The 24,670-nt window shown below is 38.9% G+C and overlaps 1 protein-coding gene across 3 annotated transcripts in view; it reads left to right on the plus strand.

The window, feature by feature from the left end:
* LOC124275651 overlaps positions 1–24,670 on the plus strand; it is a 105,996-nt gene that overhangs the window by 63,131 nt on the left and 18,195 nt on the right. For all 3 annotated transcript variants that reach the window (XR_006898329.1, XM_046711262.1, XM_046711263.1), the window contains exons 3-4: positions 5,429–7,130; positions 17,489–17,575. Coding sequence is in view for 2 of the 3 variants with exons in the window: in XM_046711262.1 (XP_046567218.1) it covers positions 5,456–7,130; positions 17,489–17,575 (1,762 nt within the window). In the remaining variant the exon portion in view is untranslated. The remainder of the gene's footprint in view (positions 1–5,428; positions 7,131–17,488; positions 17,576–24,670) is intronic.

Genomic DNA, 24,670 nt, shown 5'->3' on the forward strand with positions numbered 1-24,670 from the left:
TATGGTTTTCTTTATACAGGAAACATCCTAAATCTAAGCCTTCATGAAGTTCCCGTAGGGGATATTACAGTATATCTATACAAAATCACTAATTATAAATCCAAAGTATTCTGTTACCCACCTCCGTTCCGTGGGATGCTACAAACAAAGAGCATGAGTCAGGATAAGGAAAAAATATGTAATTTTTAGAGTAAAATTGATATTTTATACTTATCCTGACTCATGAGGTTAACTCCCTCCCATCCTCCCCACATAACACTTTGGATTTCCCTGTAAATTCAAGTGTTGGGCTCGCTAAATCAGGAGAGAGTGGAGCACATGGCCAGAGGGTGGCGACACCTTTCCCGCCAGGGGAGACAAAGGGGAGCAACTCGTGGTGAGTACCAATTAGTGATTTTATTTTGAAGGGAGCTTCAAATAAGGAGATACAAGTGTTCCACTATGTTCGCAAGAAGAAGAAGACAAGCAAAAGAGCATGAGTCAGGATAAGTATAAAATATCAATTTTACTCTAAAAATTACATTTTAGTTGTTTTGTTTTCACGTGTAGCGTCCGAACAATTCAATAAAAAGCCAAGGTGTTCGGATAAACGAGGTCTGACTGTATTGCATTGTCTCAGGGTATGAAACTTCCAAAAATTTCAGCCAGATTACAGCTGGTTAGATGTAAAGCTTGCCAGCCCTGACCAAAACTTACCTGCATGCCCACAAAATATCTTCATATACATGTCTAAATTTTAACCCGACCGTCAGGCAGGTGAATTTGAGAATCTGGCGGTCCGTGTTGAAAATAACCTGTCCCGGGTGGTCAGGTAGGCAGGTATTTCGAAAGCTGATTGTCTTAGATATATTTTAAACATACATTGTAAATATTTTAGATTTACATACTAGTTTGATATTATACCTGTGATATTCTAGTTGTTTTTACAGTCCCTCATTAACAGGGTTTTTATAATTTACATGTATTTATGGTGCATTTGGAACTTGTTTGAATCACGATATGGCTGAAATATTGCCGATGTGACAAAATTTTAACTCTCACACACTTTTCAGCAAACTATTTCATGCACTCCGTTCACTGACTCATCTGTACTTAAGAAGCACAATGTTTTAACTGTAAACAATCAGCATACGTTACCTGGATTAGCTTCAATATTGCACAGCAGCATCTGTAACAGGAGATGCTAACATTATAGATGTACTTCTTATAACATTTCTACAAGTTTCGAGAAGATATTTCGTAAGATTTTCACATTTGGTATTTAGGCCGTAGCTTTATGGTATTATAATCACTTCAAGTAGGTGGGCAAATGTCTCTCTTTATGGACATAGAGGCTGAAGGGAGGATGTTGTTGAGATGGAGGGACTATTGTTCCCAGAAATGGCAGGCTCATTCCAGTGTTGCCATCTATGGAACGACTGCAGCCATGTGTTAATGTTTACTATGACATTAGGTGCAACTTCTGGGGAGGTCTTTACAAGAAATAATATCATGTTGTTTGATAGGCATTTCATAAAAGTTGATGCCGATGACAAAGTTTAACATTTTGAAACACTTTGAAAATATACATTGTTGCTCAAAAAGCAATGCATATTTATACCAACTTGCACATAAAGCATGTTAGTAAGGTTCATAGAACACAGATTTCAACTGGAAAACAATGATGAGCAACTGACAACACAGTAATTGAATATCTGTTACTGTTCATGTCATGAAATTTTATAAAAGTGTGGGTGAAACAACTATTGCGATAGCAATAGTCTATTGCAACACACTATTGTGATAGTGATAGTCTATTGCAACATGCTATTTTGATAGCGATAGTCTATTGCAACATACTATTGTGATAGTGATAGTCTATTGCAACATACTATTGTGATAGTGATAGTCTATTGCAACATACTATTGTGATAGTGATAGTCAATTGCAACATACTATTGTGATAGTGATAGTCTATTACAACATACTATTGTGATAGTGATAGTCTATTACAACATACTATTGTGATAGTGATAGTCTATTGCAACATACTATTGTGATAGTGATATATTGCAACTATTGTGATGGTGATAGTTCTATTACTTACTACATAGTGATACTATTGCAACTTACTGATAGTGATAGTCTATTGCAACATACTATTGTGATGATAGTGATAGTCTATTGCAACATACTATTGTGATAGTGATAGTCTATTGCAACATACTATTGTGATAGTGATAGTCTATTGCAACATACTATTGTGATAGTGATAGTCTATTGCAACATACTATTGTGATAGTGATAGTCTATTGCAACATACTATTGTGATATTGTGATAGCGATAGTCTATTGCAACATACTATTGTGATAGTGATAGTCTATTGCAACATACTATTGTGATGAGTGATAGTCTATTGCAACATACTATTGTGATAGCGATAGTCTATTGCAACATACTATTGTGATAGCGATAGTCTATTGCAACATACTATTGTGATAGTGATAGTCTATTGCAACAACTATTGTGATAGCGATAGTCAATTGCAATATACTATTGTGATAGTGATAGTCTATTACAACATACTATTGTGATAGCGATAGTTTATTGCAACATACTATTACGATAGTGATAGTCTATTGCAACAACTATTGTGATAGCGATAGTCTATTGCAATATACTATTGTGATAGTGATAGTCTATTACAACATACTATTGTGATAGCGATAGTTTATTGCAACATACTATTACGATAGTGATAGTCTATTGCAACATACTATTGTGATAGTGATAGTCTATTGCGACATACTATTGTGATAGTGATAGTCTATTGCAACATACTATTGTGATAGTGATAGTCTATTGCGACATACTATTGTGATAGCGATAGTCTATTGCAACATACTATTGTGATAGTGATAGTCAATTGCAACATACTATTGTGATAGTGATAGTCTATTGCACCATACTTTGCGATAGTGATAGTCTATTGCAACATACTATTGTGATAGTGATAGTCTATTGCAACATACTATTGTGATAGTGATAGTCTATTGCACCATACTTTGCGATAGTGATAGTCTATTGCAACATACTATTGTGATAGTGATAGTCTATTGCAACCATACTATTTGATATGATAGTGATAGTCTATTGCAACATACTATTGTGATAGTGATAGTCTATTGCACCATACTTTGCGATAGTGATAGTCTATTGCAACATACTATTGTGATAGTGATAGTCTATTGCACCATACTTTGCGATAGTGATAGTCTATTGCAACATACTATTGTGATAGTGATAGTCTATTGCACCATACTTTGCGATAGTGATAGTCTATTGCAACATACTATTGTGATGGTGATAGTCTATTGCACCATACTATTGCGATAGTGATAGTCTATTGCAACATACTATTGTGATAGTGATAGTCTATTGCAACATACTATTGCGATAGTGATAGTCTATTGCAACATACTATTGTGATAGTGATAGTCTATTGCAACATACTATTGCGATAGTGATAGTCTATTGCAACATACTATTGTGATAGTGATAGTCTATTGCAACATACTATTGTGATAGTGATAGTCTATTGCAACATACTATTGTGATAGTGATAGTCTATTGCACCATACTTTGCGATAGTGATAGTCTATTGCAACATACTATTGTGATAGTGATAGTCTATTGCAACATACTATTGCGATAGTGATGGTCTATTGCACCATACACCATTGTGATAGTGATAGTCTATTGCAACATACTATTGTGATAGTGATAGTCTATTGCAACATACTATTGTGATAGTGATAGTCTATTGCAACATACTATTGTGATAGTGATAGTCTATTGCAACATCTATTGCATAGTCCATAGTCTGTTGCACCATACTATTGCGATAGTGATAGTCTATTGCAACATACTATTGTGATAGTGATAGTCTATTGCACCATGCTATATTATAGTGATGCAACATACCATTTGTGATAGATCTATTGCAACATACTATTGTGATAGTGATAGTCTATTGCAACATACTATTGCGATAGTGATAGTCTATTGCAACATACTATTGTGATAGTGATAGTCTATTGCAACATACTATTGTGATAGTGATAGTCTATTGCAACATACTATTGTGATAGTGATAGTCTATTGCAACATACTATTGCGATAGTGATAGTCTATTGCAACATACTATTGTGATAGTGATAGTCTATTGCAACATACTATTGCGATAGTGATAGTCTATTGCAACATACTATTGCGTTAGCGATAGTCTATTGCAACATACTATTGTGATAGCGATAGTCTATTGCGACCCACTATTGCAATACTATTGCAATAAAAGAATTCTCCTTGAATTGTCCCATTTTAAGTCATTTCCCAAATGAATGTATAGTTTATATGAAATAAAAACAAGCTGAAGTAGTTTCAGTCTCTTTTAATAAAGTTTGTTTAAGAGGTAACAGATGTGGATAACTCTAAATCAAAGTGAACGATCTGGTAATTCCTGTACTTTGTGCTGCGAATTTATCAACTTAAGTCAATTACTAAACTATCGATAGTCACACATACTATCGATGCATCAATAGTTTTTCGTTTCTACCATCGATTAATTGCTATCGCAGACTCAACAATTGCAATCCATCGATAGTTCGATGCATCGTTATAGCCCTAATTGCATACACTTTTATGGAGCAGCATGTGCAACTGTTTTTGTCTGGTGCAACAAAGTTATTACCTAAGGTTGCATTGGGTGCAAATAGGTTTCATTTCCTGAAATCAATGCTTCATCATTGACTTTTTGTTTTCTTATTTGTCCAAAGGTTTGTTACAAAATCTGTAGTTGTTACAACTGTAGAATGTTTTGTCAGATATAGATGAAAGCATTACCATCTGTCTCTCGAAATTGGACCGCCTCCGTGGTGTAGTGGTTAGAGCGTCCGCCCGGAGAGCGGAAGGTTGCGGGTTCGATCCCCGACCGCATCATACCAAAAGACGTTAAAATATGGTACTTGTTGGTCCCTGCCTGGCGCTCGGCATTAATGGGTACAACAAGGACTGGTCGGCTCAGAGTCAGTATAATGTGTCTGAGTGGTGTATTCATGCTTCACTGCGGCATGGTATCTCAGTGGGCTAGCACTATAAAACCAGCTTAAGTCTGGGCTAGTACAAGCAGCCGCACATACACATACACACGCATGCACGTCATCAGAAGAGCGAAATATTCTCAAGCACGACGTTAAACCCAATTTCACCTCACCTCACCTCACCTCACCTCACCTCACCTCTCGAAATTGTTCTGATAAGGTTTCTCATCATCTATCCTTCAATACCACTGTGTTAGGGTGTACAATATCCATTGCTGTGATATAAGCCTTCGTCCTAAATTAAAAGTTATAATTGATAAATATGAAATAATGTCTTTTCTGATTGCAGATGATGCCAAGATGTTGATCTGGTAGGATGTTTGAACCGAGCAATCACAGCTCTCAAAGGGGCCGGCTTCCCCCCATCCATGCCATCGGCAAGGTCCAGTCCATTGACGAAGATGATCCACCATACGTACCAGTACAGGTGTATGGCTACGACGCAGATGGTGATCTGTCGCTCTCTTCTGGAGTTGAACCAACCTTTGAGGTCAGTGATGCAGAAGATGCTGTGAAGCTTCTACGGAAGACATTTCAGCTCATAAATCCTGGACGCCATGCTTGCAAGAGAAGTCCTGAACACGGAGGAACTTATTTTGTTCACTGCCGAACATCGTCCCGTCTTGGTAAGGATTATTCTCAACTGAGGAAGGTTTTGGAAAATAGGGCAAAGTTGGAATTTGTGCGTGACTGTGTGACCAGGATCCGTGCAACAACTGCTTACGTAGAAGATCTGGAGGGTTTGGTGCTTCATGAGTATAGAACAGCTTACGCTATTCGTCATGGGTGTGCTTATGATGCTCCGATCAGTAAACTGTACTGTCTGAATGCTCTATGTGAAGACCTGCGTGTACATGTCAACCATTGGAATGTACTTAAGCAACATCTTAACACAAATAAATGGCTACAGCCAATCCTGGGCCGTTTATGTCTTGAAGTGGAATATGTGAAGAGAGCTCTTATCCAGCTATGCGATAAAGCAATATGGCTGCTGCAGCGCCTCATCAACGTGGGATTTGAGGTGTTTGCTCACTGTGATGTTGACAAGTTGACTCCAGAGGTGATGTGGAATATTACTCGAGGTCTTGAGGATTTCAACAATATTGTTAATTCATTTAGGACAGCAGGCACGGTGAGTGGATCTCAGTGGAACCATCTTTCCCTGGTCAATCTTCCAGAATTCCAATCTATTTCTTGTCTTCACTTACACCCAGCTGCCACCAACTTCCCTGGCAAACTGGGTGACTCGGTCAAAGCGATTCCTTTTCCAAGAGTCCTCAGGATCCTTGCCAATGAGAGGTCCAGGTATGCTGCCAAACTGACTCATTACTTTTTCACAGTCAACGAAGATTTCCAAAAGTTTTTGAATTGTGGTCGACTACCCCTGTACAACTGGTTCGAGGATCATGGAAAGGACTCTGCGTCTGGCTCATCATCCAATCAGCAGGAGACATCTGACTATCACACAGCCACAGGAAGCAATGTCAGTTTGTCCACGTCACTGTTGCGTGTTGGGTCACTTCGGGCTCCAGACCTGTCTGTTTACATGTCGCCTCTTGTTGAATTCTCGCATAAGGAACAGGAATTTGCAGAAAATTTTCTGCTGATTGTATGTAATTCCACAACGCTACTCAGGAAAAACGATACGGGTAAATCCAAGAAACAAAAGGAATTGAGAATAAATCAGAGTCCTATGATTGGGCGGTCTGTTCGGAGAATGTCTGACACACCGGTGCTATCTCGTGCGGACTCTCGGCGGAAGACAGTGTCGTGGGGAGACAATGCTGACCAGTCCATAAGGAATCAGGTAGTAGCAAAGTACATGGAGATCTTGTGGCAACACTTCGGGGAGAATCTCGAGCTGTTTCTGCTGGAGCCCACCTGGGATATGAGCCAGAATCTTCTCCACTCTGAGTTTGGCAGTATCCTGCTGTACAACGACACCCTGATCACTCTCCTCAGACACACCATCGAACATGTCTGTATGAAAGGTAGGTTCAATTTTTATTCATTGATATTCCCTCAGGCACACACATGCATGGCCACATGCTCGAACAACTTGAGGCAATATTGACTCATGACCACAATCTGAGCTCACATTATGTGGCAATATTGATGCATGCATCCTGCTCTCTCATTCAAACAACATTTAACAATATTCACTCATACATACACACTTATACAATATAGGGCAGCATTTACTAACACACATACACACATATGCATAAGACCCGTGAAGGTCCGGGTTAGAATATTGGCCTTCAGTGACCCATGTTTGTCGTAAGAGGCGACTAACGTGATTGGGTGGTCAGGCTCACTGACTTGGTTGACACATCATGACATGTCATCGGTTCCCATTTGTGCATATTTATGCTCATGCTGTTGATCACTGGATTGTCTGGTCCAGACTCGATTATTTACAGACCGCCGCCATATAGCTGGAATGTTGCTGAGTGTGGCGTAAAACTCAACTCACTCACATATGCATAAGCACTGTGTAGCACTATTTGTTGAAACAGAGTTAAATGTTCACATACTCAAACAACATACAGCAGTATCCAGTAACATGCCGAAACAACATGTGGCAGGACCACTTAAATGCCTAAACTACTTCACTTGTGGCAGTATCACTCACATGCTTAAATGTGTGGCAGTATCCACTCACATGTTACAACAGCATGTATGACTCACATACTCAAACTATCACACATGCTCAAACTATCACTCACGTGCTCAAACTATCACTCTCATGCTCAAACCATCACTCACTTGCTCAAACTACATGTGGCAGTATCCCTCACATGCTCAAACAACATGCAGCAGTATCACTCTCATGCTCAAAAAACATGTGGCCATATCACTCACATGCTCAAACAACATGCTGCAGTATCACTCTCATGCTCAAACACATTGTGGCAGTCTCCACTCACGTGCTCAAACAACATCTGGCCGTATCACTCACATGCTCAAACAACATGTGGCCATATCACTCACATGCTCAAACAACATGCAGCAGTATCAGTTTCATGCTCAAAAAACATGTGGCCGTATCACTAACATGCTCAAACAACATGCAGTATCACTCTCATGCTCAAACAACTTGCAGCAGTATCAGTTTCATGCTCAAACACATTGTGGCCATATCACTAACATGCTCAAACAACATGCATCATCATCACTCACATGCTCAAAAAACATGCAGCAGTATCACTCTCATGCTCAAACTATCACTCGCATGCTCAAACTACATGCTGCAGTATCACTCTCATGCTCAAACACATTGTGGCAGTCTCCACTCACGTGCTCAAACAACATCTGGCCGTGTCACTCACATGCTCAAACAACATGTGGCCATATCACTCACATGCTCAAACAACATGCAGCAGTATCACTCTCATGCTCAAACAACATGCATGCAGTATCAGTTTCATGCTCAAACATGTCAGTATCACTAACATGCTCAAACAACATGCAGTATCACTCTCATCACTAACATGCTCAAACAACATGCAGCAGTATCACTCTCATGCTCAAAAAACATGTGGCCGTATCACTAACATGCTCAAACAACATGCAGTATCACTCTCATGCTCAAACACATTGTGGCCATATCACTAACATGCTCAAACAACATGCGTATCAACATGCTCAAACAACATGTGGCAGTATCACTCTCATGCTCAAACAACATGCAGCAGTATCACTCTCATGCTCAAACGACATGCAGCAGTATCACTCATGCTCAAACAACATGCAGCAGTATCACTCACATGCTCAAACGACATGCAGCAGTATCACTCTCATGCTCAATCAAATGGCCGTATCACTCACATGCTCAAACAACATGCAGCAGTATCACTCTCATGCTCAAACAACATGCAGCAGTATCCTCTCATGCTCAAACAACATGGCAGTATCAACATGCAGCAGTATCACTTTCATGCTCAAAATCATGTGGCCGTATCACTCACATGCTCAAACAACATGCAGCAGTATCACTCTCATGCTCAAAAAACATCTGGCTGTATCACTCACATGCTCAAACAACATCTGGCAGTATCACTCATATGCTCAAATAACATGTAGCAGTATCACTCACATGCTCAAACGACATGTAGCAGTATCACTGTCATGCTCAAAAAACATCTGGCTGTATCACTCACATGCTCAAACAACATGTGGCAGTATCACTCACATGCTCAAACAACATGTAGCAGTATCACTCACATGCTCAAACAACATGCAGCAGTATCACTCACATGCTCAAACGACATGCAGCAGTATCACTCACATGCTCAAACGACATGCAGCAGTATCACTCACATGCTCAAACAACATGCAGCAGTATCACTCTCATGCTCAAAAAACATCTGGCTGTATCACTCACATGCTCAAACAACATGTGGCAGTATCACTCTCATGCTCAAAAAACATCTGGCAGTATCACTGTCATGCTCAAATAACATGTGGCAGTATCACTCTCATGCTCAAAAAACATCTGGCTGTATCATACATATGCTCAAACAACATGTGGCAGTATCACTCACATGCTCAAACGACATGTGACAGTATCGCTCACATGCTCAAATAGCATGTGGCAGTGTTTGAGCATGTGTATGGATACTCCCACATGCTGATCCTGACTTATCCAAACCATGTGTTTTCAGGATGGCTTTATCACTGCTAATAGGTGAGAAATTCCCAAGAATCTAATAAAGAACATATTTTTATCTCCCAATTAACTCAGAGGTGATTGTGAAAAGACAGGTGATTTCTACATAGTGTGTAAATTACATTTTCAGTTTCCCTTGCTATAAAAAGAAACAAGCTTGTAGCCATTTTGTTCTATTTGAATGAAACTTGTGCCAAATATAAATCATTAACTTGCAAACTACGAGTAATTAAATCAGCTCAGTTTTAATCCTGTTACACGTTTCAGTTTTATCGACAAACGAAACATTAATGTTTCATAACTTAGTTGCTTTAACTGAATATGAACAGCATTGTTCACCTTGATTTTGCACCTTATTACGAATAGTTAATTAATTCAACAACTGCAGGCAGTCTAGGTAATGCTGAAACATTCTGAATCCATATCCACTGATGTAAGCTGATCTTCTCAGACAATATGAAGTTTTGCTAGACCTTTGGAGTAGCAGCTAATGTTGCACAATGTGTAGACATACTTATAAGGAATATAAGTGTTTAGACATAAAGGTTAGTTATAAAATGTCATTTGCATATTGGAAACTCAAGACTGATCGATTCTGATTCCTGACATCAGATGAGGGGGTGGGCCCCCGATATTTCTCTGTTAAAAAGAGCTGTCTGATAAGTATCTTAGTTGATGGGTTGATCCTCGAGTTATGAAATGCTCACTTTGCCTGTACTGCATTTTATCACTCAGGCCATCTTTATAATCGCTTGAATATTTTACTTGATGACAGTGGCATAACAACCCACAGTAATTAGGGCATGTTTGTGCCATTGTCAGAAATTCTCATTGATGAAAAGCTCATATATAAGGGTGTTAATGGGGTAGCCTGTTGGTTAAATTCTTTGCTGGTCCCACTAAAGTATGAGTGAGTGAGTGTGTGAGAGTTGGCTTTTAACAATATTCCAGCAATATCACAGCAGGGAAACCAGAAATGGGCTTCGCACATTGTACCCATGTGGTGAATCGAACCCAAGCCCCTGGCAAGACGAGTGAATGCTTTAACCACTGGGCTACCCCATCATCCCGAAAACGAGTATGACACCAGGTGTTTGCAAAAAGAGTACACATGCCTTGCCCTACATGTAGAACCAGTCACGCACATGGTTTGCTAGCCTTGCTCCAAGGACTCCAGACTGTTATTTATATTTATTTAGAAATTTTCATTTAAACTGTTAATTATTACCTTAGAGACTTGTGCAAGTCTAATTGTTTGCATGAAAAAGAGCCTGTTGCCTGACACCACTGCGCAGTCCTTCTGCAGTACAACATGGAATACACCAATATGCTTGTAATAGACACCATGCAAGCTGATGTGAATATCAGTTCAGTACATGCGTATGTAGAAAGTCAAGTGTGTTGATCACCCCTGCGGAGTGTATTGATGGATGGTGTGACCAGCCGACATTAGATTTGGTAGGGTGATCAAGGGAAATAGCTGTAATCCTCTCTATCAATAGGTGAGACTATCACACGGTTTAATCAGGTATACACTCAGCCGCTGTGATCCTCTGTTGACAAATGTGTGACAAGTGACGACAGTTTGTAGTGTCCGCTCGTCATACGTGCTGGGGAGCATCAATCATTCGGCAACATCGGAATGCAAAAACCTTGTTGAAAATGTCTACAATGCATCACAAGTGTGGCGTGTGAATTGTGTATAAATGTGTAGATGAGCTCTTATAAATAATATCTCAATGTCTTATCAGGAAGGAGGGTTAGGTTGATCAAAAACTATTTATAGCCTGGATGAAACAAAACTGAATCCTGGCCATCTTCTGTAAGTAAAGTACAGATTCTAGTACTTTTTTATCCCACCGGCATGTAACTGTCAGATGATTTGTTCTTTCAAAGATGTGGGGGCCGTGGGGATATGTCATCTTCTGATGACTCTTGTTTGGGTTGAGTGCCATCCGGGATTCATACCCACACCCTCAGAGTCAGGCACCTAATCGACAGCACACAAAGTCAGCTGTCTAACCCACTCAGCCACCACAGCTTTCCCAAAAATGGAAGTCAGACAACTGGTAGTCTAGACTACTATTTTTTGTACCCCTCTGATAAGTGTAAATAGGCATGGCTCCCACGTTCTAAAGCTATGAACACACAATGCCATTTAGAAAGTGGTCAAATGTAACATGTGTTATATTTGAGATTACACTTTCTCTGTACTGACCATCTTCATAGAACTGGATACTCCCAGCAGTGAATGGGTACCTGGTAGGATGTGATGGTGTGACTGTTAACATTTCAGCACCTCACAAGCAGCCTTGGTTGTATTATCCCAAGGGAGCTGAGAATGGAGTGCACTCTGATGTACAGACCAAAATATTAATATGGCACTTTGAGCTTGCTTTGGGGAATGCCGCATTATCAATATGCATGCTTCTTTGGTGTGCTTCATAAAGATCATCGATCATTCTCTTTATGTCTGAATAAAAGAAAACTTCGTTGAAATTATCTCCTTTTACTCTCGCCCACAAACTTTGGAAGGAGAATTATCTGTTTTGTTGTTAACTGTCTCTCGCTCTGTCCACTCAGGATAATAGATTTTAACAGCCCTACAACAGTTTATGAACCCGGGGGAGAAATGGCAAAGTTTTACAACATTTTAACAGTGTCCGCAGATAATAGTTTTCCTGTGTCAGTGTTATTAGGCCTGTAGTAATTTCAAAGTCGTACCAAGGTTTGTTGTTTCAAATTGATGGGGTTATCAGTTCCATTAATGTTGCTTGCTTGTGTAAGTATCTGTTGGTTGGGTCTGGAGACGTTCACCTTTGTTTCTTAGGGTCTGTAGGAAATATCTCTTGTGAATTTTGGGGGATTTCTCTTGTTGGGTCTGTAAGAGTTCTCTCGTTTTGATGTGTGAAGCCCATTTCTGGTGTCCCCCGCCGTGATATTGCTGGAATATTGCTAAAAGCGGCATAAAACTAAACTCACTCACTCTCTCGTTTTGTTCGTGTTTGGAAGAATTCTTTCCTGTTGGTCTGGAGACCTCCTCCATTGTTAGGGGTCTGTCGAAATTAAAAGTTGTTGATGATATGGAAGAATGTGTTTAAAACTGTTTAAATGTCCCTGTGCTATTTGTACTGATGCTATTTGGATGATCAGCACGTATCACTGTAGTTCAGATCCTGTTGTCAGACGTACTTACAGATCAGTCATTTGACTGTAGTCTATGATACTTATCTCGTATTCTGTTCAGCCGCTAGTTGCCACTGTGTATTGAGATGGAGGAGTGTTTTCTATCCAAACATTTCTCCAGAGACTGGAATTGTGAAAGTCCAAACCGTGGGTAGGAGTAGATAGAAATGTTAACATAATTTACGTTATAGGATGATCACCTTGCTGATGCTATGGTGTATGGCCTGAGTCATGTAGGTGTCTATGTTATCTACTTGTGAATGTCAGGAGATGAAAGGGTTGGCATTCGGATTCTACTACAATGAAAGGTTACGAAACTAACATTTGGATCAGTTGATTTTTTTCAGGGATTTATCTTGGATTTCAAACTAAGTGCCCTTATCAGGAAAACTGTTTTTTGTTCGAAATTGGAATTGAAAAAACATTCTTATTTGCCTAAATTCAGAGGTATTGAATTTTAACATTTGAATCAGTGAAATGTGAATCGAAACTAATCCTTAAAATTTAAAAGTCTGTTTTGTAATTTTTGCGGACATTTGCTGCTAATATCTGTCTCGAAACAGGTCTAGGTAAATCGCTGTGTTTGGTTAGCTGTCAGTATCCTCAAGGATTCCTGGATCCAATATATTTCTGGCACTGAACATTTGTATCCCCAGCAAACTACAGAACTAGTGGGGTGGTAGGGTAGCCTAATGGTTAAAGCGCTGGTTCATCATGCCGAAGACCCAGGTTCGATTCCCCACATTGGTACACTATGTGAAGCCCATTTCTGGTGTCCCCTGCCGTGATATTGCTGGAATATCGCTAAAAACAGCGTAAAATCATACTCACTCACTACAAAACTAGTGCTGTAGTGAGTGAGCGAGTTTAGTTTTACACCACTTTTAACAATATTCCCGCAATATCACGGCCAGGGACACCAGAAATGGGCTTCACACATTGTACCCATGTGGGGAGTGACAAACGGACACTTTAACCACTAGGCCCCGACTAGTGCTGTAAGTCACATAAGTTAATGCATGTAAATTAATTGAAAGTCTGATTCATCAGGTGGATACTAAACCCTTTTTTATTCCATTACACTGTATTACAATACATTATACATTACAGATGTATGCAATGTAATATACAGTACTAGTTTGTTTCTTGTTTAATGCTGCACACAGCAATAATTGAGTCTGGACCAGACAATCCAGTGATCAACAGCATGAGCATTGATCTATGCAATTGGAATACAAGTGTGGACCAAGACCACCCGATCCCCTTAGTTGCTTCTTATGACAAGCATGAAGCAATTCTAACCTGGATCTTCATGGGTGCAGAACCAGTTGAATGAGATTACTCAGATTAGTATGTCCAGTTAATGTTAACTTGAGTACAGGTGACTTGACAAATAGCTAAATGTTTCCGTAGCAGTAGTGAACACTCCTGTATCATAAAAAAAGGGAACACTTCTTGATGAGCAATGCTTTTATCTGTATAAACAATCTGTTTAAGAAAATTGGTGTGTTCCGCTAAACAACACAATAGGATGAAACTGGTGAATTAAGAATAAATTAGCAGAATTTGAAAGTAAAGGTTGATGTGGTGAATGCTGCTTTCAGATGGTGTTCCGTTATAGTCAGAAGTTGCACAGGTGTGTTATCATGTTGTTGAAAATCAGAATTTCTTTGTGTAAGAAAATATGAAGGTCACTTTGACATAAAGTAAAAAATTCATTCTGAGCTAATATGTGCAGAAAATGCCATAAATATACTTTCTGTTGCCAGGCATTTGTGAATGTAACCTGATTGACTTCCAGCCTGATTCTCTAGTCTGTTGTCATGGCTTCCGATTATTTCGCAAGCCAGGCTGTCTGTTTGATCATTTGTTACACTCCTGCCAATAATGTTACAACAACATGAGACTGGCCAAGCAGTGCTTAGACGCTGGGATTAGTGGCAGATAGAGTTACTGCTTACTAGTCTACCAGTTCACACACTCTGTGGCACCTGCCGTGCTGGAGACATTCTTCTATCAGTGTAGGCTAGAGAGGTAATATAGGGTTATCTGTTGTCTACTGTAGACATTCTTCTATCAGTGTAGGCTAGAGAGGTAATATAGGGTTATCTGTTGTCTACTGTAGACATTCTACTATCAGTGTAGGCTAGGGAGGTAATATAGGGTATTCTGTTGTCTACTGTAGACATTCTACTATCAGTGTAGGCTAGGGAGGTAATATAGGGTATTCTGTTGTCCACTGTAGACATTCTTCTATCAGTGTAGGCTAGAGAGGTAATATAGGGTTATTTGTTGTCTACTGTAGACATTCTACTATCAGTGTAGGCTAGGGAGGTAATATAGGGTTATCTGTTGTCTACTGTAGACATTCTACTATCAGTGTAGGCTAGGGAGGTAATATAGGGTTATCTGTTGTCTACTGTAGACATTCTACTATCAGTGTAGGCTTGGGAGGTAATATAGGGTTAACTGTTCTCTTCTTAGTAACAGACATTCTATCTGAGTTAGCTGTTGTCTACAACACTCATTCTGCTGTGGCTAGATAGGTAATATACAGTTAGCTGTTGTCTACAACACTCATTCTGCTGTGGCTTAGTAAGGGAGGTAATATAGAATTAGCTGTTGTCTACAACACACATTCTACTGTAGCTAGATAGGTAATATAGAGTTAGCTGTTGTCTACAACACACATTCTGCTGTGGCTAGGGAGGTAATATAGAGTTATCTGTTGTCTACAACACACATTCTGCTGTGGCTAGGGAGGTAATATAGAGTTAACTGTTGTCTACTACACTCATTCTGCTGTGGCTAGATAGGTAATAGATAGAGTACAACACACATTCTGCTAGTAATATAGAGTTATCTGTTGTCTACAACACACATTCTGCTGTGGCTATTCTGCTGGAGGTAATATAGAGTTAGCTGTTGTCTATATAGAGTTAGGATCTGTTGTCTACAACACACATTCTGCTGTGGCTAGGGAGGTAATATAGAGTTAACTGTTGTCTACTACACTCATTCTGCTGTGGCTAGATAGGTAATATAGAGTTAGCTGTTGTCTACAACACACATTCTGCTGTGGCTAGGGAGGTAATGTAGAGTTAGCTGTTGTCTACAACACACATTCTGCTGTGGGTAGATAGGTAATATAGAGTTAGCTGTTGTCTACTACACACATTCTGCTGTAGCTAGATAGGTAATATAGAGTTAACTGTTGTCTACAACACATATTCTGCTGTGGCTAGATAGGTAATATAGAGTTATCGGTTGTCTATAACACACATTCTGCTGTGGCTAGGGAGGTAATATAGAGTTAGTTGTTGTCTACAACACACATTCTGCTGTGGCTAGATCGGTAATATAGAGTTAACTGTTGTCTACAAACATATTCTGCTGTGGCTAGGGAGGTAATATAGAGTTAGTTGTTGTCTACAACACACATTCTGCTGTGGCTAGATAGGTAATATAGAGTTAGCTGTTGTCTACAACACACATTCTGCTGTGGCTAGGGAGGTAATATAGAGTTAGCTGTTGTCTACAACACACATTCTGCTGTGGCTAGGGAGGTAATATAGAGTTAGCTGTGGTAAGCTGTCATCATGTGTTCTTCACATGATATTGACACAAACAGTCAACCACAAATCATTGATCTCCGAATTGCAATTACCCAAGAACCCGATTTGTAGGTGCATGCTGACATGACTGTTCTCCTAACAAATTTGTTATTGGAGTATTTTCTTTTTAATGAGTACACATGACAAGACATTTACGTTATCTGAGTGACCTTGACTTTGAAATTGTTGTATTTTGAAAATCATATTTTGAACCAAATGTCTTTTTGGGGGGATGTGAAGGAACACATTTTAATGTCCCGAGAGGTATCCGTTCAGCTGTCCTGAAGCCAGTCCAGGTATAGCTAGAGCACATGACTTGATAGAACAGGACTTGACATCTGTGACCTACAGGAGGCCCAGTAATTATCAGACTGAATATAGGCTGTTGAATGATGTCTGTTTTTAGATAAGCTGGAAGTTGTAAACATGTGTACAAAGAAACTTTTACTGAAAGAATAACTTGGGAAAGACATTTTATGTAACATTTTTATATTTTTTAATCAGTATCTTTGATAAATCGACTAATCTCCAACTGATGAAATTGAAAAATTACTTTTGGTGCAAATGAACTGTATGTGATAATTTTCGTCCTTTTTATAAAGAATTAACGATAATTTCCTGTCGTGCTGAGTGTTTACTTGAGAAGCAGGTGCCTGCTGAATGTAACTATTTATACGGCCTTGCTTTTTGTTATGCGTTAGCTCTTGGTCTAATGAACAGTTTTCTGGAAAACACTGTCATACAGTTTTTAATTAGGCAGAAGATAAATCATTACCCTGTCAGCTGCCCTGGGCAATAGATATAATTAAATTTTTTATATTTTATAGTGAATGTTTTTGTCCCCATCAGAAAGCTAAATGCCTTTTACTTGTTCCAGATCTTTTCCCCCCTGCGTCGGTCCAGCCTCTTCTTGGGACAGCACTGCGACTACACATCATCTCAGCGTATGCAGCATGGGATCAATGTAAGTGGTACTGACAGGACAGGTGTAAATGTTGTGTACCATATTTGTACACCATAATAGGGGCGATGGGGTAGCCTAATGGTTAAAGCGTTGACTCGTCACACCGAAGACCCGGGTTCGAATCCCCACATGGGGACACTGTGTGAATCCCATTTCATGGTGTCCCCTGCCATGATGTTGCTGGAATATTGCTGAAAGCGGCGTAAAACCAAACTCAGTCAGTCAGTACACCCTAATAGCCATTTAGGTAGTTGGTTTGCTTTGGTTGGCTGGTTCATTTGTTGTTTAACAATGCACTCAGCAATATTCCAACTATATGGTGTCAGTTTGTAAATAATCAAGTCTAGACCAGACAGTCCAGTGATCAACAGCATGAGCATCAATCTACGCAATCAGGATACAATGCCAACCAAGTCAGCGAGGCTGACCACCCGATCCTGTTAGTTGCCTTTTACAACACTTTAGACAGAACAAGGCTGCTGATATAAACTTTAATATTCACAACATTTTCCTCTAGTTCAGGGTGATCTCCTTGATGTGTAGTAAGATGTGAAAAGATGGTACTTCTTGTTGCCCTTCCTGGTGCTTGACGAGGAGGAGATAACGTAAGGACAACTCGGCGCAGTGTCAGGTGTTTTAGTGTGGGTTATTCATGTTGAAACTGTGGCAAGGTATCTCAATGGGTCTTTACTGTGAGACTGGCATCAGGTGGGACTAGTGCAAGCAGACACTGAATGATGGGTAGGTTAGAAATTCCTTGTAGTAGAATGACATGGATAAAATTAAATGGAACACACAATACAGGTTCGTCAAGCTTCAATGTCTTGCAAGAGAACCACTTGATTTTACAAAAACGTTTTTTACATACAACCCTGACTTTCATGCAGGAAAACTTGGCAAATAAATGGAAAATGGTGAGATCTTGCAGCACTTACCACACAGTAGCATTCATGAAATAAACTTGAGGATTTAGAAATTGAGTATGGCGTGCCAACTTTCTAAATTACAACTGCATGATGCTAAATACCAAGCTCATGGTACTGTTGAAATTACACTCACAAGGTTTGGAGATGGATTGAAATCATCAAAAGTTCTGTTTTGTTGGCACTCCTAAATTCCAAAGGGCACTCCTGAACATCTTCCGCATTTCTATCCCAGGTAAGAATTACAGGAACTATGTTTGCTCAGTTCACAGGAGATTATGGGATCAAATCTTCTGGTGCATGTTGAGACTGATTAGGTAAACAAGTTTTACCAGTTAATCATGTTTACAAATATGATGCTGAATGGTAACTGACTAGTTGCAAGAAGCCACAATATTTACTTCCTGAAAGTGAAAGAGATTGTGCCAGCATTGATTGGTGGTCCCCACAATTTGAATGTGCTTCTCAAGCTCCTAAAAGTGACAGGGTATTGTGAGGCTCTCCAGTTGTACGCCACTTTTATCAATATTCCTGCAATATCATAGCGGGCGACACCAGAAATGGGCTTCACACATTGTATCCATGTTGGGAATTGAACCCGGGTACTTTTTATCTGTGAATCTTACTCAACACTAACTTGACTAAGAGACAGATATGTTACTAAACGTGTGTTTTATGAAACCATATACTAGTTACACTTTGGTTTCTTTAATTCAGAAAAATAACCCTATATATTGGTATATATACTGAGGGAAACAAATAAGGGAACACCACTTCATGGTATTGTTCCTATATTTATTCCAAGATTTCCTCCCACAGCGCTATTCAAAGCTGGTGATGAAAACTGGAAAGTAATATAGGAACACTTGAATTTTCCTGTGATCCTTCATTTGTTTTTCTCAGTATACTTATACTATGTCAGAAATATTTTAAGTCACAGAAAATAGGTAAATGATCTTGCCCAAGGAAACAAATCATCAATGTATGTATCCTTGGCCGGAGGCCTGTTACTGAAATAAATCTGTCTGTCTGTCTGTCTGTCTGTCTGTCTGTGGGTGCACGCATGTGCATGTGGGCATGCATGCATGTGTGTGTGTACTATGTCAACATGTCCATGTGTGTGTTGAACTTCAACACAGATGTAACCTCAAGGTGAAATAGCTGAGACTCCCATTTCATTTGCCTTCATAGACTAATTGGAATGTGTCCAACATGGAGTGTCATAATGAAATATGATGCTATATATCCATGTATGATCTGACAGCCGGCTCCAAGGATAAACCCACCCACAAGTCTTCTCACTTTAAATGAGCACAGAATGTTCTCTCAGTAATCCCCAAAGTCCAGAGATAATTCTTGACTGGTATTGATTGGTCCTTGAAATTATCTATGGGCTTACTGCCAATAACATGAAATTACATTGACCCAAATATTCAGCTAGCATCAAAAAGTGGAAGGCCGTTAATCTCAAATATTCTTCTGTGTGTTTTTCATGCTGGGTGTATCAATATTTCAACAATTTTATTATAGGAAATGTTAACACCACGGATTGGCTTTTCATACTCTGCACTTGTCAGTACTTAATCATTCAGAGGGAATAGCAAGATTTCGTTTATATACCGGTATTTCATTTAGCTGAGATCTGAGCATGCTTTCGAAAGTCAAACTATGGGTAACATTGGGTTCAAGTTCAAGCATATCTGTTTCAAGGGAGGCTACTCTCGTTGGTTTTGTCAAAGGTGAATTGTTTCCGATCTATACTACTCAAAAAAATCCAAGGAACACCTAGATTTTTATTATAAAGAAAACACATATGATGCGATGAAAACAAATTTTATTGGTGGCTAAGGTCAATTCATTGCAGAAACAAAGTCTTCTTGCCGCCTCACGTATGGCAATACCCTCCTAGATCCACCCAATAGCTCTCCCCCTGTCAACAATGCTTAGACGGCGACGTTGAGGCTTGGTTTTCAACATGAGATTGATCTGTGTTCCAAACGTTGCTTATAAGGGAAATTTGTGCATGATGTACAGAGAGATTTGCACTAGCAGGTTTGGGTGTATTTGAGAGAATAAGACCTATGGAAGCCTCAGTTTGCAACTCAAAAATGCGTGAAAATGTCTAACTTCCAACTCAAAACCCTTCAAAATTCTATCAGTTTATCGTCCTAACATAATGTGACCTTTAAACCATTAGCAGTTGTCGATCAGATGGCATCATTATTTTGCACCCAATCTCTGTAAATTTTCTGGAATATTAACTAAAAACTTCTAACCCAAAATTACCACTGTTCCTTGGATTCTTTTGAGTAGTATATTTTCTATTATTATAATTAAACCTAGACAGCATTGCTCTTCAAAATGTTTAAAATGGAAACATGAAATACCACACACTTTTAACAAATTTCTGTTAAATTGAAACATCGTGTACACTGAAGAAATATTCAAAAGAAAAATTATTCTAAATTTGTGGGCTCAATCTTCACCTAACAATTGTACATGAAAATAATCATGATTCCTAACTATTTGTGTTCCATATATTATAAGTTATCACATTGTGTCGAGGGAAATACAGGGTTTTATCAGTCCCGAGTAACTGAAGCCATCCACATCAAACGCCAAAAGCCCACCATCAACCGAGACCAAGGATACTTCATTCCATCCGCTTATGATGCACTCATCCACCAAGCCCAATCTACTGTATAAACTCTGCTGTATAAACATCTCATTATTATTTGTACATCATTGGCTTCCACGCCTGTCCTTTGTCTACTCTCTGGCTTCATCAGCTTTCTGCCTAGCCAATTATGTTAATTATGTTGTTTTCTATGTTACATTGTTAAATCCAGTATATATATACTTCCCCCTTCTTCATGTTCCATTATGCTTGACAACGGTACAAGAATCTGTATCGAAACGTCGCACTCACGAATTAAAAGAAGTTGTTATCCATAAAGTTTGTTCTATATTCTATATTCTTACTCGGGACTGATAAAACCCTGTATTTCCCTCAACACGATGTGTTAACGCATTTATCTAGCCGATTGTGTTTACTAAATCAATGTAATGTTCAAAGTTAGGGTCTATTTCTTTTTCTGTCAAGTAGTCCCTTAATAATTTTGCTGCAATGTCATTGGCCCTTTGGTGTTCCTTGGAACAACGTTAGAACGTTTTGCTTCAATTTCATTCTCAGTTGTTGTGGCAAAACGTTTCCTTGCTGCAATGTTGACAACAGCTGATCGATTGACCTCAATGCAGCGCACGTTACTAAAGGCTTGGCGATGCACACTTTTCTCACTTCGCGTGGTCACCGAGGCGTGGCGGGATAATATGACATTTGTACTCACTGCTCGCGGATCGTGACGGGTATACATGGTATTTTATCAGAGTCACGTGAACCAATCAAAAGTCGACATTCTTACATGAGGCTGGATAAATGTTGTTATGTGGTACATACCTCATTTTATTGTTAATAGTATGTCAGAATATATATTCAAGGCATGATTGGCTGCAATATGATTGTGGTTGTTTTGTAAAAGGTAAACAAAAGTAGTGTGTTATGGAGGGATACTGATTTCATGGCAATAAATATGAACATTATTGAATGATATTTTGACTAAAATTAATAAACTAGATTACGAAAGTAAGTCCAGATGTGCAAAGATGTTTTATTACTAGATAGTGAAGCAACAGGCTTTACTTCCGTAATTCAATATGAATTCGTTGACACTCTATTTATGAAGACTAATCACGGAGGGAAGATGAACGAAGGTTGGTGTTTCGGCTTATGTATGAAACAAACCATTTTGATGCTGATTTTAAGGGACCTTTCAAGTTAGGACCTTGGCTTATATATGAGATCGGCTTATCTACAGTCATATATCTTACTTCCTTCTCAAGAACTTTTGAGAGGCAGGTATGCAGTACATATATAAAGGATTGGCAAGAGGGGATTTAGTTTTATCTATGTAAATAGATAGAGTGCTTTGTGGACGTGTCTCTGGGTCAGGTCACAAACCACTTGTAAGCAAGACAGTACTGGGAGAGTCCGTCCTTGTAATACTTTGTAGTGATGTTATTGAATACAAGGGTCTGTAACTACAGTGCTTTAGGACACTGAGTGGGTGTGAGTCCTAATGGCTCTTGGACATGAAATGGCTGCTTATCTTGTGGAAGAGATTCATGTTTGTAACATGTTGAAAATATACTGTAGTTAATCTGTAATGGTATGACCTTAGATCAACCATTGTCATATAAATATTCTTTCGTTTGTTTGACAATGAGATTTTTTCAGTCACTTTTATCAAAGTTTTTAGTCTATGCATAGGATAGAAAGGCAATAAATTTGCATATTAACTTTGTTGTCATGAAATATTTGACGAATGACATTTTGGGATATTGTGGTCAGTCCATAAATAGGGATTGAAATAGGGATTTCAACTGGAGCTGCTCAAGTCAGGGTGACATCTGTTTTTAGATCAGTGTTTTGGATTTCACTAACTTGAGTATTTCAGGTAATATTTGAAATATTGTATAGGTTAAGGAGCATCATTCTGAGAGATATAAACAATCAAATGGGACATACAGTTTACTCTCTAGAATCACCACTCACAAGTAATGTTAGTCATACACAGGACGTTTCACATGGATTCTTTCTTATATGTAACACATTGAAATTCAGGCAGATACCTATCACTTTTACAAACATAACTTGTGGGTGGGTGTTCTGGAGCAATTTGATAGAGAAAGCTCTTAGTTATTTTCAGAACTATGACTAATTGTTTTGTGAAAAACTGTAAGCTCAATTCTAATTGGGCCATTTGAAATAGATTCTTTGACATGAATGTGCTCAATGTCAACTGAGCATTTATATTATGAGGCAGTCAGAATCTCACAAGGCACTAGTAGTGAATTCGGACACATCTTGCAGAGAAAGTCAGTATGTTTATGTACAATATAGAACAAACTTTATGGATAACAACTTCTTTTTATTCGTGAGTGCGACGTTTCGATGCAGATTCTTGTACCGTTGTCAAGCTGATGTAGATTCTTGTACCGTTGTCGCTTGACAACGGTACAAGAATCTGCATCGAAACGTCGCACTCACGAATAAAAAGAAGTTGTTATCCATAAAGTTTGTTCTATATTGTACTTCCCAACTTCTAAAATGCCACTCAAAGGAGTTGTTTATGTACAGTGTTGTACAGTGTACAGTAAATTATTGCGAGATTCCCACATGATTGAGACCTCGAGAGAACATGTTTCAGTCACGACTGTACTCCATACACCAGCGATGTTGTTTTAAGCTATCAGTAAACAGTATAAACAAGATAGTAAGAAGTTCTTACAAGTCGAGAAAACTTGCCACGTGTGAAAACAGAAATTAGTTCAGGGCTAACTGCTTTAATTTCTGTGCCTGCTTACAACCATCAACACTGTTAAGTACTATGGCATACAAACACAGTGGTATGTGTTAATCACCTGTTTCATGTTGACGTACATCCTTACTGTAATTGAAGTGAGGCTTGTCTACAGGGGGTAAACATTGTGTGGGTGGAGGGTGTACCATAAATCCTTGAGATACCTGCCTACTTGTCAAAATATCTCAACGTAGATATTCCTTAAGGTAGTAACTTGATACTGAAACGAAAGCAGTTTGTCTAAAATAGAAACCATACAATTTTTATAGTCCCGTTACTTGTCCAATTTTCATTTTAAATTGAAAGTGTTTTTAATTATAAAAAGATGGCAGTTTTGAATAGACGGTATGCCAGGATTTACGGGAAGTCTTGGCTTGTGTATCAGCGGCACCTCACACGATGGTGTTACCTGGTGCATCTGAATAACCCTGTCTGCTTTTGTTAAGACTGGTTTAAATAGGTTTTATGACGCAATAGAAGTAAAGCAGTAATTGAAATGAGGTAAGAAGTAAATTAGATGAACAACCATACCATGCAGCTGGATTGTCGAGTGTGTGTGTGTGGGTGACTGCATTGGTGACTTGTTCAGACTTATTCCAATTTTTTTTGAGGGTGATTCCCCACAAAGTGAATTTCTGGTGTGTCCCGACGTGATATTGCTGGAATATTGCGTAAAACCATACTCACTCAATTGCTAATTACTGTTTTTTAATCTGAGCCCACTTAGAAACCAGTTCATTTTGTAATTCTGT

The sequence above is a fragment of the Haliotis rubra genome, unplaced genomic scaffold (genome assembly GCF_003918875.1).
Source record: "Haliotis rubra isolate DU_JTF1 unplaced genomic scaffold, ASM391887v1 Scf200, whole genome shotgun sequence".
Taxonomy (NCBI): Eukaryota; Metazoa; Mollusca; class Gastropoda; order Lepetellida; family Haliotidae; genus Haliotis; species Haliotis rubra.